We start from the raw sequence: 18830 nt of genomic DNA on the forward strand, positions 1-18830 counted from the left end.
CAGAGTCGCTCCTGGTTGGGCAGGAGGACTACAACAGCCCCTAGCCATAGGAGCAGCACATTTGGCTGAAGAGTTGGCCAAGGCAATGAAAAGGTTTGGACTGAGGATAATTTAGAAAATGCAGTAAAATTTGGTGTCAGCCCATAAATGTCTGGGGAGTTGTTAGTACACGTACACAGGAGGGTTCCCGATCCATAGTGTGAAGGAGTTATATCTAAAGGGATGTCTGTTGCCAGCAGGTGGAAGGAGGTCATCCTTCCTCTCAGTACTGGCGAGGCCACACCTGGAGACCTGTGTTAAGTTCTGGGCTCACCTGCACAAGAAAGGTATGGAGCTACTGAAGTTACTCCAGTGAAAGGCCATGAAGGTGACGAAGGGATTGGAGCATCTCTCCTACAAGGAAAGGTTGGGATTGCTGGGAACGTTCAACCTTGTGAAGAGAAAGCTCAGGGGGAATCTCATCAATATGCATAAAAATCTGATGGGTGAAGACAAGGGAGCCAAACTCTTCCCGGTGGTGCCCAGTGAGAAGGTGCAAAGTGAAATACATGAAATCCCATCTAAACACAAAGAAATATGTTTTACTATGAAGGAGGTAAAACACTGGGTTGAGTTGCACAGAGAGATTTGTGAATTCTCCATCCTTGGAGATACTCAAAACGCCACTGGACAAAGTCCTGGCTCTGGCCCTGCTTGAGCAGAAGTTAGGGTGGATGAGGTGGACTAGATGATCTCAAGAAGTTCGTTGTAACCTAAGTGATTGCGTGACCATGTGCAGCCTGTACTCACGGGTCTGGCAAGTGAATTCCAAAACAAAAATGTTGCCCTAAAAGCCCTTAGTCCCTTTTGCATCTGCTCCAAAGCCAAGAACAAAGTGTTAAACAAACATTCACTTTCCTTGCATCAAGGAAAATAAACACCTGTTGGTGGAACTGCTCTTCTTCTGGGCCTGGTATCAGGGCACAGTCATTAATCAGGTTAAATAAACAGGTTCTCCTCACAGCCCCAAAGATTTAGCAGGTGACCTGGAACAACCCTTATAACTCAAAGGACACAGGCTGAGCAAAACCAGGGCCATTGCCTTCCTAGAGATGTGAGTTCAGTGACTGGAGCATTGTGCATTTCTGGAAAGAAACAACTCAACACCCTCAATTCTGAAGGAAGGGGTGCACAAGGCTCCATAGAAAACTCATGCTACTGCGCAAAGTGTTTAGCAGTGCTTATCCTGCTGTGCTCCTAAGAACTCCTGCGGCAGTTTCTGCCAGCACTGCCATGCAGCCATTTGTGCTTTTCACAGCCTAGAGGTGTACAGTAGCTGTATATTTTCTTAACTGCCTCATTTTGCTCCTCGTACAGTTACAGGTCTGGAATCCCTTACCCCATTCAGGTTTTTCTGGCTATTATACGCGTTCAAGCACAGCTCATATGCTGAAATTGATACAAAACCCTATTTGTGCTTTTGCAAAGCATGTGATGCTGTCCCACATAACATGCTTGTCTCCGAATTAGAGAGACATGAATTTGATGGATGGACTACTTGGTGGGTAAGAGATTGGCTGGACCGTCACACTCAGAGTTGCGGTCAACAGCTCCGTGTCCAGGTGGAGACTGGTGACGAGTGGTGTTCCTCATGGTTAAGTACTTGGACTAGTACTATTTAACATCTTTGTTGGTGACATGGACAGTGGGATTGAGGGCACCCTCAGAAAGTTTACTGATGACACCAAGCTGTGTTGTGTGGAAGGAAGGGATGCTACCCTGAGGGGCCTTGATATGCTTAAGAGGCATGCCTGTGCAAACCTCATGAGATGCAACAAGGCCAAGTACAAGGTGCTGCATCTAGGCTGGGACAATCCCAAGCACGAATACAGGCTGGGCAGAGAATGGATTCTGAGCAGCCCTGAGGAGGAGCCAAGGGTGTTGGTGGACAAGAAGCTGAGCACTAGTCTTTGCTGTTTGATAGTTTTGGGTGGTTCCTACTGCAGCTAGCTACTCAAAAATCCTTGTCTGTTCCTGTTTACATCTGTTAACATCCTGTTACCATTCTTCCTAGCATTCCACATGATGAACTTACACGCTGGAGCTGAATTAACTTTCCCAAATGAGATATTGCTTCTTTTTTTTGTTTTCCCTCTTGCCCTCCCTGACCTCCACTAAAGGTAAGAACTTAGAAGGATTGCGTGTATAAACAAGGAGTTTCTTAATGACCTGAAATGCAAAGGAGTAAAACTCCTGACTTTCACACAGCTTGTTAATATTACTTTATGTTGCAAGATTACTCAGGCAAACTCAGATTTAGTAGTGATTGAAATGTATTGCCACTTTGGGGGTAGATTACAAGGTTGGATTTATGTCATACCTAACAGCTCCAGTTTTTGATGTGCTATAGCAAATGTAGTTAGAACAGCAACTTGACAAAGCTTTGAGAATGGCAAGGTTCAGATTAGATTTACCGCGTGGTATCAGAGGGTTCTCAAGTTAGTTGTGCACTGAAGGATTTCCCCCTTATTAGGATTGTTAGACAATTAACTTTTTTTTAGTCAGCATTTTTCCATGATTCAGGTCTTTTTCCATTTTGGCTACGATTCAGGTTGTGCAACCCCTCCTTAGCATGTAATTGTGCCTTTGTTGGCTAGTCACATCACAAGAACTCTAGATATGGTCAGGGAGGCCAGATTGTCCCATGCATGTAGTACATAGATAACTGGGGGTGTGATGCAGTATCAGGCTCCATCACACTCTGTAAATAACAGAGGAACAGTGCTGTGACAGCTCTTCCCTGAATCATAGACCAGACATATAGATAACAAAGGAATGATGCCATGTCAGGTGAGAGCTGCTCCATCACACTTTAGCACAGAGCTTGAAGGAAATTCCTATGCTATTGGAGAGGTGCAATTTTTGATACTGAAGCCAGTCATCTCCATTCAGTCCTTTAACAAGATCACAGAGGTCTCTTTCCCTTGGTGCTTCTAAAGAAAAGGCCTTCTAGGACTGCTCTAAGAATTTGTAACTTCTTTTTTTTTCTTTCTCTGATTTCCAGCACAGAGTTCCTGCAGATTTGCTCTGTGCCAATGCTCTCTGTAAGCTCACACAGCTTCTCATACTATGTGAGGGGAGGACAGAAGGGGCGCTCCTCTCCAGCATACATTTGCTACCCAATTTAAGCGTTCTTAACCATCATTCACAGACTTTTCATCCCTTAGGAACTGCAGTCTGTACACAAGTTTTTTAGGTTATTTTTATTCAGTACAAGTTACGCAGGCTGCACACAATAATACAGGCAAAACCTTATCAGTACTTGTTTGAAAGGATTCCTTTCACTTGGATAAGTGAATTATGAAACTTAATACTGACTAATCTAGTATTTGGCCATTTTTCTTCATCTCTTGACAGTCTCCTAATATCTGCTTTCTTTCTCCTTGCAATGCAGTATCATTGCTTCAAATTCTACTAAAGTAAGCTCTGTTAAGTCCTTTTTAGAATAAAGCGGGCTGGCATAGCACGTTTCATAAATTCATTTGTTTAGCTTCTTGTTCTGGGACTCCTCATTGCAGACAGAGATATGCTGCATGGGAATCCCCAGAAAGCTGGAACTTTCACTTTGCAAACTAGGGAAGAATCCAAGGTAACTGTCCCCTCCTGGTCAAGCCAAATCCAGTTTCATAAGACTGCATTGCTATTATAAAATCTAAAGATCGTGCATGAACAAAGAAACAGGCACAAAATAACAGTCAAGGAAAACCACTGATCCAAACTGTTAACTCTGCGGGGAGTCCTGCAAGAAGTATGGAAGTCTAGCAGGTCTCTCTTAATAACAGTACTCTTTTGTTATTACCCATCGAACACGACAGGGAAGCCCATAGCCTTGGGGAACTTAAAAGGAAGACAGGAATTTGCAGCAAAGGAAATGTTTTGTTGCTACAAAAACCACAGAACAAAAAATAATTAAAAAAAAACGAAAGCAATGTACCATGATTATGAACTTGCACCTCCATTTTCTCAGGTATCTACTGTTTACAGTAGGAATTTTATTTATTTATTTATTAAGTTAAGAAGTCAGCACAATGGTATTCCTTTACCAGAGATCAAGACGTTTATCAGGTATGTTTGGGAGCAATAGGATGTTAAATCTTCACTGTAAAACAAGTACTGGTAGCACTTGGAAGGAAAACTGATGGCCTACTCGATGGCAGTGAAAATTCCTAACTTCAGACTTTCCCTTATACCCACCAACATGAGGGAACTGGAAAAATCAGACAGACCAGCCTACGAAGAAATTGGGAATCAGGATGCAGATGGGAACCATGCAGTTTTCATGGTGTGACGTCTATTACCTCACTGAGATGGGATGATATATTATAGATGACCAAGTACAAAGACTGAAATATACTGCCAGTATATCAAATGGATAAGAAGTTATTTTTCTAACTAGGAAGTAACTGACAGTCCAGTGTGACATCCTTTGAACAGAAATATGACTACAAAGATGAGACCACAGCAATAAAAATCCCACTGTTGCACAGGATTACAGATCACCAGAGGAAAAAACCTCTAAGACACTTGTGTACAACCACTGAGGAAAACTGACTTGGCGGTTGCTAAACATAGTTCTTAAACTGAAGAATACTGCAGGGCCTGCCTTCATACCTAACAGGCAAAAACAATGTCTGCATCTCTATTTTGTCCTGCATTATATTTAAGCCTACAGAAAGAGCAACAATTTCTCTAACATTAGTAGCCAGGATCTATACAATTTTTATTTATTTTATTATTTTTTAAATATTACACACCAGGATCTATAATATAGGCATGAATGGGGATAATTTGCTTTGTGAGATGCTCAAAAAACCCTGAGTGTATTGGTATCTCTCTAAGCCCATTATCTGATGTAGTCATCACATATTTATTGCCTGCAGTTAATCCCATTTGTTCTGAGATCCTGATGATTCATGTTTGAACATGACTACACTTTTAAGAGCTGAAACCATTTGGAACACACTATTTCACTTGCCTGACCCTGGTGTACTATTTAACATTTTGAGCCTCTCTATTTTTTAAAAGCTAGTGAGAAACTTCTTGCACCGTATCCTTTCATCACAAGAAGCTTATATTTTTTTTATATTTTAGCAAAATGAGATGACAGGAAAAGTATAATAAACTACACTTTTCCTGCTTGCAGTAGGACTTTTAACCTAGCCTTTATTTTAAAGACATCCAAATAACTTTTTAAAGTGGTTAGCATGAAGACACTGAGCTTTGGTCATAACAGTTCCCCAGACTTTTTAATATAGCTTTCTAAACAGCCCTCTTCATCACTGCACCCAATCAATAATCATTGTCTGTTTAAAGAACACTTTGCAAAGTTTGCTTCATTTTCTTTCCATTGCTACTTTTCCAGGTCACAGTATAAAAACTGCAACACTCCATTAAACCCCAGTCCTTGATCAGTAAGGGGCTGTTTGTTCACTTGTTAGCATCCTCATAGAGATCAAGAAAAAACACTTACACGGGAAACAGACTGGGCCTCATGATGTATCCAAAAGGTAGGCAAAGAAATTAGACAAAAAGATAAGAAATAGATCTTAAAACATGGCTTTTCTGGTGAATCTTCCAGTTAGGTTTTGTTATCTGAAGAGTTAAGCAGGGAGCCCAAAACATGTATCCATAACTTTACTGTGATGCAAATTTCACGGAAGCCTGTCAATTATTTTCAAACATGTTGTAATGCTCTCAGAAGCTTCTTCCTTTAAAAGGAAAGGTAACTAGGAGTTTCTCATCTTTCTAAGTGGCAAGTGCTTTCTGCCTGTACTAATTTGTACATGTACTAAGTCTGAAAAAAGGACAGATAATATTATAAAATAAAATGTAATACTTTACTTTCTGTATAGCGGTTCATCAGTTTGGTAAATCTACAAATGCATAAAATTTAAACAACATTATCCAATGCAGTCAGAATGGTTCCAAACTCAATCACAAGTAACCCACATTACAGATTTACTATACAGTAAGCAAATGGGTGAAAAACTGTAATTTATTGAAACTCATAACTCAAAAAATATAAGATGCTGTAGTGTACAATATGTTACACAAAGCACCCTAGGGTGCACATTCAAGTCAAGTAATAACTCCATTGCCCCCCAAACCCTGGTACCCTAGTATGTGTTCCATATACAATCATGCACATTTACTCTGCGAGAGGAAGCCCCCAGTATTCTGATGTATTAAATAGCACCAAAATCAGCATAGTTCATTGAGGAAAAAAAAAAAAAAAAAAAGGGAGCTAAATTAACTTAGCCAATACTTTTGACAGATATTATACATTCATGTAATTAAACAGTCTAAACTAACCTAAACAGTGTGTACTGTAACAATTACTGTTCTAAATGAAGTTCTCCCCATATAGCAGTAGTGCAGGCAATCTGCTCTAAGCAAAACTATGTACTTCCTACACAAAGCTCATCTGCCTTTTTTGTTGGAAATAAGTCTATAAGGGACTTGGAAAACTTTGATCTTTCAAGAACAACTACTGGTCTTAAGTAATGAAGTTGTTTTAAGGCAAGGTCTCCACAGTCTGTTAATGCCTTGTCCAAGATAGCCCTCAAATTTTCTAAAGAAGGGGCAGACGATGATTCAGACAACAAGGGCTGGATTTCTGTTAGTTGCCCACGATTATTTTGGGGTATGATTACGTTTTTGTCATCCACAAAGCTTTTTACTGGTGTATCCCTTTGACTGTCTCCCTCTTTTTGCAAGATTCTATCTACTGACAACTGCTCAGGGGACTCCCATTCCACTACCTCATCAAAATCATCATCGTCGTCATCTTTTTCCTCACTTTCCTGAATAAATTTTAAAAATGAAGACTCAAATCCCATTGGCTTATATGTTTTTAAATCAAATGGTCTGGAGACTGAAGGCTTCTGCAATCTGTCTTTTGTAGCAAAAACTACATTTCTTTCTGCATTTTGAGTAACTGCACTATTTTGACATCCTTCTGTGTCTTTCTCTCTTGGCAATTCCATTTGTAAACTGGAGAAATAAGAACTATTTTCTCTTTCACTATTTTCAGAAAAATCTTCAGTTTTACACATAACTGACTCCCTGACATTGTGCTCTTCAAAAGAGCTGGTTTTTGAACTGTGGTTATATTTTAAAGTGCCTGAATACATAAAGGCACCTGTATCAAAACTTACACTATTTCTTTTTTGGTCTTCATTGCTTACATCTTGATGCTCACAATCAGAATTTGGAACAAGAAGTTTTTCACTTTCCTGCACATACTCAGGATTAGCTGATACCTCGTCTTTAACCTTTATGCCTTTTTTATCCAAATCTAAAGCTGTTTCAGAGGAGGTCTGTTTTTCAATCATTATGCCACATTTAACACAAACAACAAGTTTCTGAATCCTTTGCTCTATATACATATTCGTCATCTGATGTGTGCGTTTATAGTGCCTCAATATACTGCTTTCCAATTTGACAACAGATAGACATCCCTGAACCATGCAAGGGTACTGGGTCTGGTTAGACTTTTCTTTACACATTTGTAGGGCTTCCTCTTTTGTTTTGAGATTAATCAAATGCTTTTCTTTACTTCTGCTAACTCTCTTAGATTTTTCTTTTAACTGCTTCCCATTCTGCTTGTTTATGTCAAAAGTGTCTTTCAGATAACTTTGTTCATTTTTATTTTTGTTATGATTATCTTCTTCCTCTTTCTGATTTCCAAAGAGACTATCATAATATTCACTATGTCGAAAATACACATGTTGAGAGTAGTGACTGTAATTTGTGAAAACTCGATCACAGCCATTAAGGTCACAATGGATTTCAAAATCTTTGTTTATTTTTTCTTCACTAGCATGTTCTTCTATGAGATGCTGTTTAAGCTTATTAAAGGTATAAAATACAGCAGGGCACTGGGCTTGATTACAAGCAAATCTTGCAGATTCAGTTTCAGAAAGCAGTTTTTGATCCTCTAAGTGTTCATTGTGGAAGTCACTGCAATGCTTAGCAAGATCTTTAGAACATAAAAACCGCTTACCACACTCTTTGTGTTTGCATGCAAATATTTTTTTACATTTGACAAGCTCCCTTTTCGTTCTTGCTTTGTCTTTTTCTAAGCAGAGCTGTTCCTTATTATACTGGTGAACAGTCCTATAATGGCGAATCAAACCTTTCTGGTTGGTAAATGCAGAGTTGCAACTTTTATGTATACAATGAAATGGTTTGTGGTACTTATGCAATATATAACATAAGTTCCCTTTAGCAACTGTTCTTTTACTTCCTCTTCCCTCTCGTGCTTCCAGTTCTTCCCTATGGCTGTCCAGAGATGCTATTTTAGATGATTTTCTTGTTACATTGTCTGTCTCTTCACCGGATTCCAAGTCTGTCTCAGAACTACACTCTTCCTTTTTAGGATGACACAGCTGTTCAGAATGATCTGAATGTTCAATGAATTCAACCTTGGTTGCACAGACAGGTGTTGGAACAGTGCTATTTTTATGTATGTCATCTGTACATAAGCCTACATGTTCAAATTTGTGAGTTACCCTCTCACAGCCAATTTGATGTTTGTTTCTATAGTGAATTCTAAGGTGTGTTTTTCTTGTAAATGATCTTTGGCAAATATGACACTTAAATGGTGAGTACCGATGCTGGAACATATTTAACTGAAGAACCATTTCCTTTGAATAGTTATGCTTTTTAACATAATGCATTAACAGAGCTTCTCTGGTTACAAACTCACACGTACATCCTTGACATTCACAGAAAAATGGTTTAGCTGCCAGCTGAGTAAGGTACTGGCTGGGTAAATTTTCGTGTTGCTCTTGAAACTGAAATTTTGAGGTAGTTTCATCTACTACTGACTCAGGGCACTTGGCGTCTCTAGATGAGTAGGACTGCAAAGAGCCCAAAAAATGCTTGCTTTTTGAAGAATTCTGCATGTTAGAATTCTTTAAGCTTAGATGTTTCAAGCCTAACATTAGTTCCAACATGTTATCTTCAATATTTGAATCTTTAGAACTATCATAAAAAGATGTTTCTGGAGAAGAAGGACAAGTTTCTTCCTTGAAGCCACTGTTCCCTTTAACATTTATATTACAATACAAGCTTTCTGGAGAGTCAGCATTTGTATCTGAACTATGACCTAACTCTGTATTGTCTGTAGGGGATTTACTGTCCTGAGCATCACTCAATAGATCAAAAAAGTCTTTAGTTTTCATCTCCATTTTTTTTTTACCTTTGAAGTTATATGGATGAGTCCTGCGAAGGTGTTTTTGCATACCTCTGGAGTTCTTGTGCGTGGAACAGTAGCCTTCAAAACCACATGAAAATTTTTTTTCACCAAAGCAAACTGCCACATCAGAACACTGTTGCTTCACATCTGTTGAATGGAAGACTCCTTCCTGGGACATGAGAAAGCCTGGAACTGTTTGACTGTGAGCCAATGTTTCCATAAGTAAAGGAGACACCTGACCTTGATTTACTGAAGCAGCTGCACTATGGTTCTCACAATGAAGACTGCAATTACTTTCATCATCTAAATCTTCACTATCAGAGAGCACTTCTTCCTTAATCTGTGGAATTTCCTGTGATCTCGTGGGATCCAAGTTTTCATTCTGATTGGAATTTTCAGTTTGTTCAAGCAATTGAGACTGTGGAAGATAACTGCATTTGTCTTTTGAAACTGAATCTTCAAGTTTTACTGTTTGCTTCACTTCCCCATTTGACACTGCAATATTATGCACTGCAAGATGATTCTGAAATTCAGTTTTTGAATAATAAAACTTTTTGCAACCAAAGAAGTTGCAGGTGTATGATGCATCTCTGAAATGCTGTGCCTCGTGATGGTAAAGTTGCCCTAAATCACTGAAAACAATATTACATCCGTTTAGCTCGCATTTGTAACGCAGATCATCATGTGTTTGTTTGTGATTAAGAAGCTCATTAACTGACCCAAATCTAGCATAACAATCCATTGACACACACATATATGGTTGAGGACCACAGTGCACACGTTCATGTTCCCGTAAATGAAAGGATGTCATAAAGTGTCGACGACAAAAAGCGCATTTCTCTCTCCTGTTTTTCATATCCAAGTAGTGTTTTGCATTCTCATCATTGTTTTGATGCTCAGCTTTCAGATGTACACTTAAGTATTTGAACTGTTTAAATACTCTAGAACAATCTGTTCCAGGACATGGATAGATGTCTCTGTCTTGTAGTTGGCAATTTTCCAGTTGGCTAAATGTGACGTATTCATGTGCATCATTTTCAAATTTTTCAGACTGCTCTGGCTGATACAACTTTTCCTGAAGTGCTGGAGTGGGACTGCTAGAGGCTGTTGTCTTTTGCAGTGATCTCTCTTTTTTCAGTATTATTTTCTTTTTTGGTCTGTGTGTTCTACTAGGTGGCATCTTAACATGTTCCATTACATGTGGTACAAAGAATTCCTTTCTCTTGAACTTTTTAGTACACACAGGACATGTATAAATACCATCTTCCATATGCATCTTAGAATGATGCAATATTCTAGCCTCTATACACTCCCTTTTGCAGAGCACACAAAAAAATTTGTACTGAAGCCATCTCTGGTATCGTTCTGAAGAACCAATAGGTTTTTTTACTCTTGCTTTTTCTTTATGGTAGCTAATTGTGTCTTTTCCATCATAATATTTATGTTCTTTTGCCTCTTCATAGTCACTCAAGAAAGTTTCTAACATGTCGGTTTCATTGATTGACATATTAAAACTTGCATCATCCTCAGAATCAGAGCCCACTTTCCCTAAAAGTTTAAGGCAATGTCGCTTTAAAGTCTTCCAGTCCCAAAATTCAGGATCAAATGGCCAGTATGCTTTTAAAGCTAGCAGTAGCTCACAACGGAGTGAGTTTGGAACCAGTGCATTTTCTTCATCAAATTTCTGATCTGGTTGCATATAGAGCTCTTCCAACATATTAAATCCTCCCAATGTTGGCTCAAGCAAGAACTCAGTAAGCTGACAAGCTCTCCTAACTTCAAGGTCTTCTGGCAAAAGGCATGCAATAGTTTTACATACTGATGTCTTCATTTCATCACTTCCACTTGATCTGATCTGAAGGGCTCTCACACACAACAAAACAGACACAGCAAGTCCTGCTTCTTCTGCCTGTTAAAAAAAACAACAAAAACAAACAGCCACAAATGTTACCTTTCTTTGATAAGTACATTCTCTCCTGAACTGTTCTCTGAAAGAACTATGAAAGACTAGAGCACATTCAAAACATGTTCAGGTTTCTGAGTCTTATGTGCCTGAGTCACCTCAGCATGCTTTAAAAAAATTTAAGTTACTTTATGTGAGTGACCTCTTCTGTTTTCTAAGTGAGTGGATTCATCCTTTAGTGTACTCTGTGGAGAACTCACATCGACTAATTCAGGGTGTTAGATGTGAAACGTCTTTTTTACTCCTGCCTCTCTTCATGGACTGACTCAATCACAATTCATACCTCTCTTCACTCCCTGTCTCTGAATTGTATCGAAGTCAGATGCCTAAAAAAATGGTGTAAGTCTTCCACATACGATACTCCTGCAGTATCCACACAGGATATTAATTCACAATATCTGTCAACGTGTAATAAGGAAATTAATGTACACTCGTACCCTGAAAAAAACAGCCTTCAACAGCATAAGCAGTATGAGAGCAAAAAAAATTCCTGATGAAGTTCACTGGAATTTCAACTTCAAACATTTTCTAAGAAGTCTATGTAACTTTGAAATACTGTTCAGTACTATTAGGAGGATATGTAAAATCAGTACCCATATGCTGATTTAAAAGAAAAAAACAAAAAACACAACAACTTTAAATTCTGCATAGACAAGATTGAAAGCCATTTTGTTCCAAATGCTGACAAAATCATGCTCTTCAACATAACAAAGTCTGAGTGCATTAAGTAATTAGTTATTAATTGTACAAAACTTATTTATGAATAGCGTAGAGATGACAAGTGGTTAACATGACTACACCTACATCAACTCAGATAGTAAATGCCAAAAGAGCTTTGGTAAATGCCAAAAAAGCTAAGAACTAGCGAAAATAATTAGCAAGGTCTTATCCTCACCATGCACTGCTTATGCAGTGCACGCAATACTAATAGTATTGCAATAGTCATGCAATACTAATTTAATTCAATAGCATCATTATTTGCTTGACAGCAGTAAAAAGTTATTTTCCCAATCTAACGATATTTAAAAGGAAACTCAAGAGGTGAAAAACTGTTGTATGTATTACAATGAAGTATACTTTATATAACTGCACTTTCTCTGCTTTTAAAATGTGTGTGAAAGGCCCACTTTATGAACAAAGACTTCTCTGTGCAAAGCACTTTCATTAACTGAATAGAATTAATCTTTGCCAAATGAGAGTTCCATATTCTCCTCTCTGCTCTGTCAGAAGGACTATCATGCAAGCTTTCTGACTTCTATTTCATTTGACTTGAAAATAGGGCTTTGATACTTGTTTGTCATATCAAATCTCACTTGGTAACTCATTTGGTTCACAGGAGTAACTCTAGTCAATGAAAGAGACTCCAAGGCAAACAAACCTCACGCCAAACAAATTTAATTAGAAAACGGAACCTTGCCTGCTTTATCCATAATCCATTTTGATGCCTTAACTCTGACTTAACTTATGACCACATAATAATGCAAAAAGTCTGAGGAAATGAAAGGCTAAGGCAAATTTAGGAATGCATTGTTAATTGAAGGACTCGTGCAACTGAAGTTCACATGACAAATTCTACAGTACATGTGCCAAGCTATGCTGTTTTTCATGATGAAATATCTGAAATCTTTTGGAAACAGTGACATTACTAAGGGAAAAATCCCATATCTAATTTAAGATCTGTATAATACCTTTACTAAAAGGATAAAAGACGTATTACCAGCTAGTTTATTTTTTAACCTGAAAACCAGCTGGCTTATTTTTCCTCCATTTATATTAAGAAATTCCTGATTAATTTTCATTCATAATTGCTCTTGAAACTACTCTCATACAGCGAGTAGCCGCAGGTTCAGTTCAAACATCAGAGCAGCCAAAGGAAGACAGAAACAGTCTCCTGAGCAACCATATCTGTCCCTACTATGCTCATGAACAGTAATACTGGATTGACCTCCTGCTAGATGTAGAAATTTAAGTCTTTCCATTGCTTCTCAAAAAGAGTTTGTGAGGCTTTTAAAATTGCTGTTAAACCTCTGTTGAACCTTTCTGTGACTGTCTAAACATAGGTATCAAAACAGACGGTAGAACTGCAGATATTACTGCATCACAGATTTTGAGGATGAGGATATTTTCTCAGAATAAGAAAGTTACATTTCATTCAAGTCTTCATCTCTTAGAGATGCTGCAAAAATCAAGAGTGAGGCACAACAACCAACAGGCATCAGATCAAAATATAGTTATGCTTTGTCTGCAAAATACTATGAAACTGTAATTTTAGAGTAATAAACATTCTAAAATCACAATTATTAATAATTTTATAATTATTAAATAATCAAATTAGTAATAATCATTCTGAAATTATCAAAGGTCACTTCAACAATGTGCTAAACTGACAACATTTTTTTTTTTTTAATCAGAAAGCTTTTTTTAATTAAAAAACTAATAGGCACCTAAGCAGAAAGCCAAAACATTGAAAATAAGCTAGATTCTTTTTTATAGCAGTTCAGCAGAATTATCAATAAAATAGTAAATACATCTAAACAGTTCTGGCTGCGTCCAAATCCTCTGGACTGAAACTTACTTCAGATTGTATGACTCTTATTAAGAAAAATAAATGCTGCAGTGTCTTGGCAATGATGCCAAATTGACGACATCTCTCCAAGAAGGAATCTAAAGAAGGATCTATTCTTCTTTGCAATTTGCTCCAGAAAAGTGTCAGCTCCCTGCGAAGAATTTAAAGCAAAACATAAGAACATTACAGATATGCACAATCTGTCCATAGCCTATACACTGCAGTTCAGAGTTGACACCACAGTAGTTCAAGTGTTATTAAAAAACAGTACACACTTCAATCACATCTCTACTTCTTAGAAATACTGATGGTAACAGTTACCACGCTTTATTTCCAAACATTCATCAGATCAAAGCACAGTGTATCTCCTGCTAATGGGGAAAGACAAGAGGATATACCTTGCTTAACAGACATCTACAGCTGCATAGATTCCCTTTTCAGTCACAAAACAAAACAAAAAAAAACAACCAACCAACCAACCAAACCACCCACACTTGCAAGTCTTAACTTTCCAGATAGAAATTTAGAATAAGCAAGATGAAATGCAACGTAACCAGTTCTCTTCCACTGGGCAAATGGCTTAGATGCTGACACGTGCATTCCAGCAACACCACTCTGATACAGTGCTTCAAGGCACCTCTAGCAGAACACACTTTGAAGTGTTACATAAATGATAATATTTAAGATGAGGGCTTTGTCTACTGTCTTTGAGTAGTTGTGTGTGTAACTGCTCACACCATTCAAGGACAGAGCTGTTCTCTTATGCAGTTTATTATAATCAAGGCAACAGCACTTGCACATTGCAATCAACTTTGTGTTGCTTTCCCACCACGATGGGCACCACAGAAATGGAAAATTAAACAGTGATAGGAGCTGTATCTTTTATACTACTTGAAAAAAGTTTTTATTCTGGTTCTTCACTGGAGCAAATTTCACCTTTGCTAAATTAACTCCCTATGCATCAAATTATACATAAATGTTTCTAGATAAAAGGTCAGTTCAAAACAAGATTACAAAGACACACACAAACTTTGAATATTAGCAAGGGTTTTTCTTTGAATTCTGCAATTGTACTCTAGAACACTAGGCCAAGCAAAAGTGAATGAGGCCTTGTTAGTGATTTGACCTGAGGTATATTTAATGCATACAATCACACAATATTTACTAGTAACACAGATTTTTAAAAAAGGAAGCTTAGAAATGTCATTAACAGCCTTTCTCTGTTAGAAAGGGAACAGAGTAGATGGATAGGCCTACAAGGAACTAGCATGTAAGCAGCAAAATTAAAGGTGTTTTAACTAAATTCCAAAACAGAACTGGAGAAGAAAAAGACATTGTTTTGACACCCAAAATATCAACAACTTTTTCTACTGACTTTTACTACATGAAACTTATGAAGGAAACTGTATGAAGGAAAGCCAGACTGAGAAACTCACAGAATCCAATAAAAGTATTAAAACAAAAAAACAAACAAACAAACAAAAACAAACAAACAAACAAAAAAACCCTTGGCATTACCACAGCTGATACAAAACAACTTGAAATGCTTTATCAAAAGACCATTTTGTGCATTTATTCAGCTGGGAGAATACCGAAAGACGGGACTGACTCTGGATAATCCCTCCTAAGAGTTTCTGTCAGAGGAACAAGTTTTCAGTGTTTGCCCTTTTCCTTTTCTCATCCTGCTCCTGCTTTCTGCAAAGTTAAAGCAGACTGCTGGAAGGGGTCCTTAAGAATGGTGACCTAGAATATTCCTCAGTGTTCAAATATATGAAAGCTCATATATATGAAAGGCACAAAAAGAAAACTCAGTATTTGGGCAATTTTCTATTTCAAAATTTATTCGAGGTGGGGGAAGCAACAGGAAATAGAAAGAACTGCAGACAGGTATCTCTAGGAACTTTGACGAATAAAATTTTGCTAGCATATCAGACTGAAGAGAAAAATTTTTGAAACTGTGCTTAGCTGCAGTTCACATTGAATATTGTTCATGTTAACACTAAAGATTATGTTATTTCATGGATTCATGAATTGCCCAACTCCTTTGAGAATAAGGCAGTCAAGTAGCTCAGAACTATTTCCCACAGCAGTATTAATTACAAAGCTCCAAACACAGTAGATACCTCCAACTGAAATGGAAATCAAGTGTCCTGTAGCAATCAAGTAGCATTACACATTATTCTATGATCATCAGCAACAATCACTGCAAAATTTCCCAATTTTCATGATGGAGACCATATACAAACCTGTCTGTCTTCATCTTCAGCTGTGAAATGAAGCTTCACACTACCAGTATTAATTTACACACATGCACGGTTTACTAATCTTGTCTCAGTATCATCCACAATAATAGACCATCAAAAGTAATCTCACTTTCCTCCTGCTGTTCACAGCTGTCAGCATATCCTTTTTTTCCTCTGTCTAAACCAGAATGCTGCCAATCTGCATCACTTATGCTGGTTCACTCTCATACTGCATAAAGCAAGATATGGATAAAGACAATGGGAATGGGCTGCTGGCAGCACACAGGATTTTGTTTGACAGCAATACAAGCCTTACAGTGTCAGTGCAAGTCCAGCTAGAGGGCAGTGGAAAATATTTCAGTGTGCTGGTGCTTTGTAAAATCAAGAAGTGCTCCAGAAAATTCTGCAGGAAACAACAATTTTATTTCAAGATTTTCTACAGATGCATGGGACATTTTCAAGACCATATACTAGGGCTTATCTGTTGGACTGAATCTGTAACAACACAAAGGGAACACTGAAACAAAAACTATGTTGTATCAAAGGGCCTCTGCTCTCCTTATTCCCTGCTCCCCTCTCAAAGATATCTATTAAATGTTTTAGGTACCAACACTCAGTTCTGTCCTATCAAATTGCATAATGCACTGGAAATATGCTATGAAAACTGATCAAAACTTATAATGTTTATTGACTCGAAACACCATCATGCACAATTATGATTAAATACATGTGACAAAAAATTACATTTTACTGTTAACAATGAAAATACACATGGTGTTAATGACAGTTATAGAAAAAGTATGAGTCCCAATCATCAGTAGATCAGGCATCAGAGAGTTAAATAACCTTTCAACTACACTCCTATCTTTTTGAACCAGACAGGACCTTCTCTGAAGTGATTTACCTGAGCAATTGCTGCCCCCTGAAAACAGCAGCTGGTCACAGAAAAGAGTATCTCGGCTTATGTATTCATTTTTACCAAGTATTTTTAAGTGCATCTTTTTACTATGCATGAGCCTATATAATGTCTGGCAAGCAAACTCTAGTAAGTCATTCCCCCACATTAGTTTGAGCTGTAGAGTTAGACTAAACATGCATATCACAGCAGCATCGTATAATGTATACTGTCCTTCCAGATAGCTCTGATATTTGGCATGCTTTTGACTGTGCTCATTCAATTTACTAATGATTAGAAAGCAACATTACCTTATCTCTGTTCCAGGACACTGATTCAGATCAGCTCTGCAATTATTCTGGTGCACACCAGAGTCTGTATGGAGCTAGTGCCTCCTCATGTTTGTGAGCCGTAATATCCACTACAACTATAGTGTGTCGTCTGACCCCTAATCAGTTCAGCTGCCTGATCTGACAGAAAAGTAGTCATCTAAATTAGAAGTTTTCCGCCATATCAGCAAGTTGAATTCATCTATGTTATGTCAAAATAATCATTATATCTGCATATACTGCAAGGGAATGGGGTGGGGACCAATATAAAAGGCCACTCCATCCAACAGCAGTATACCAGCAAAGCATCTGTGTTTTTATGCAACCATACTTTGAAATGGGGCTTAGAGGTACAACCTGCAGGTCAAAGCATCACGATGATCAAAAATCATTACATCACTTTCAAAAGACAGAAGTCCATCAGAAGGTGGGCTTCTTCACTCTTGGCTCCAGCAACCTGGAAGTTTTTCTCTTTAATGGGTATGGACTGCATCAGTTGTGCACAACTCTGTTGTACACAGTACTACATACAGTTTGAATGTATACCCTTGCACAATTTCAGTATTACACAGAAGATTACGCGCACTTTCATTCTCCTGTCTGGTCACTGAAGAAGGGTGGGTGGAACTGGAACTTAAGGATTATGTTCAGTCAGCAGCAGAGGGGCAGTTGTGGAACGGATGGATCTAAGAACACCTTTGTTTTAACAACTTCTATCACCAGTGAAGACATAGTGATATGACCTCACCACAAGAAAGGAAAGCTGCCTAACACCTTCTTTAAGTAGGAATGTACTTGTGTGGCTAGACTGTACTTATATTTGTATCTTCATGACTTACTGCTTGTCACTTAGACTAAACCACTTTAAAGCTGATGTGGAATTACGTATGTATGTTACAGCTGTAGACGTATCTTTAGTCAGGGCCATCATGGGCCTGACTGGCAAGGAGATTAGAAGTCTGCAGTGTTCTCTCCTGACTTGCTAGTCAAGAGAAAGTGTATATTAGAATTAGGGGACCCAAAAGTTTCATTCAAGTTCTAGCTACTTACAGCTCAGACTTGTTACTGCAAGAAAAAACTACTCACACTGTTGTCACAAAGAAGGGATGTTATTCTAAACAGTACATCATTGAAGTCTATTCTCCAGTAGCAAGGGTTTACAAGTCTCAGCTATACCTGAAGCTGGAGTCTTAATCTGCACCTAGGAATGCAGCTTTTAGATAGAACTGTTCAGTAAGTCTCAGGTGAAATGTTCTATTGTCCAAAGAAAGAATGTTCATTTTGTTTATTTGAAAAACAGATCATGTGATGTATCTCACCCTTGTATCTGCTGGCTTAATGAGAATTATGACAACGTCCTTTGGGCATGCTCCCTGTTCTAGCCATCTCTAATGACACATTTAAGTAGCAAAAACCAGTCAGCCTTTAGAGCTCCTAAGCGTGGTAGATTCTCTGTTCTTTTGAGTTTTCCAATAATACGTTGTTCTCTTCAAGGTACAATTTTTGCTCTAATGGATATTTCTGGCCTGAAGCAGAAATCTCTCTTACCTTTATTGTAGAGATGATTGGACTAGGCTGAACAAACAGCTGTTC

General features: G+C 38.1%; 1 protein-coding gene across 4 annotated transcripts in view; it reads right to left on the bottom strand.

Annotated features, from left to right (window-relative positions):
- Positions 1–6016: 6016 nt before the first annotated feature.
- The window catches only part of RLF (RLF zinc finger), a 54927-nt gene continuing 42113 nt past the window's right edge, over positions 6017–18830 (bottom strand). For all 4 annotated transcript variants that reach the window (XM_084496932.1, XM_084496934.1, XM_084496933.1 and 1 more), the window contains 2 exons: positions 13780–13921; positions 6017–11150 (listed from right to left, as the gene is read on the bottom strand). In XM_084496932.1, the coding sequence (XP_084353058.1) occupies positions 6438–11150; positions 13780–13921 (4855 nt within the window). In that variant the 3' untranslated portion in view covers positions 6017–6437. The remainder of the gene's footprint in view (positions 11151–13779; positions 13922–18830) is intronic.

Source organism: Aythya ferina (genome assembly GCF_964211825.1).
Source record: "Aythya ferina genome assembly, chromosome: 24".
In the NCBI taxonomy this organism is placed as follows: Eukaryota; Metazoa; Chordata; class Aves; order Anseriformes; family Anatidae; genus Aythya; species Aythya ferina.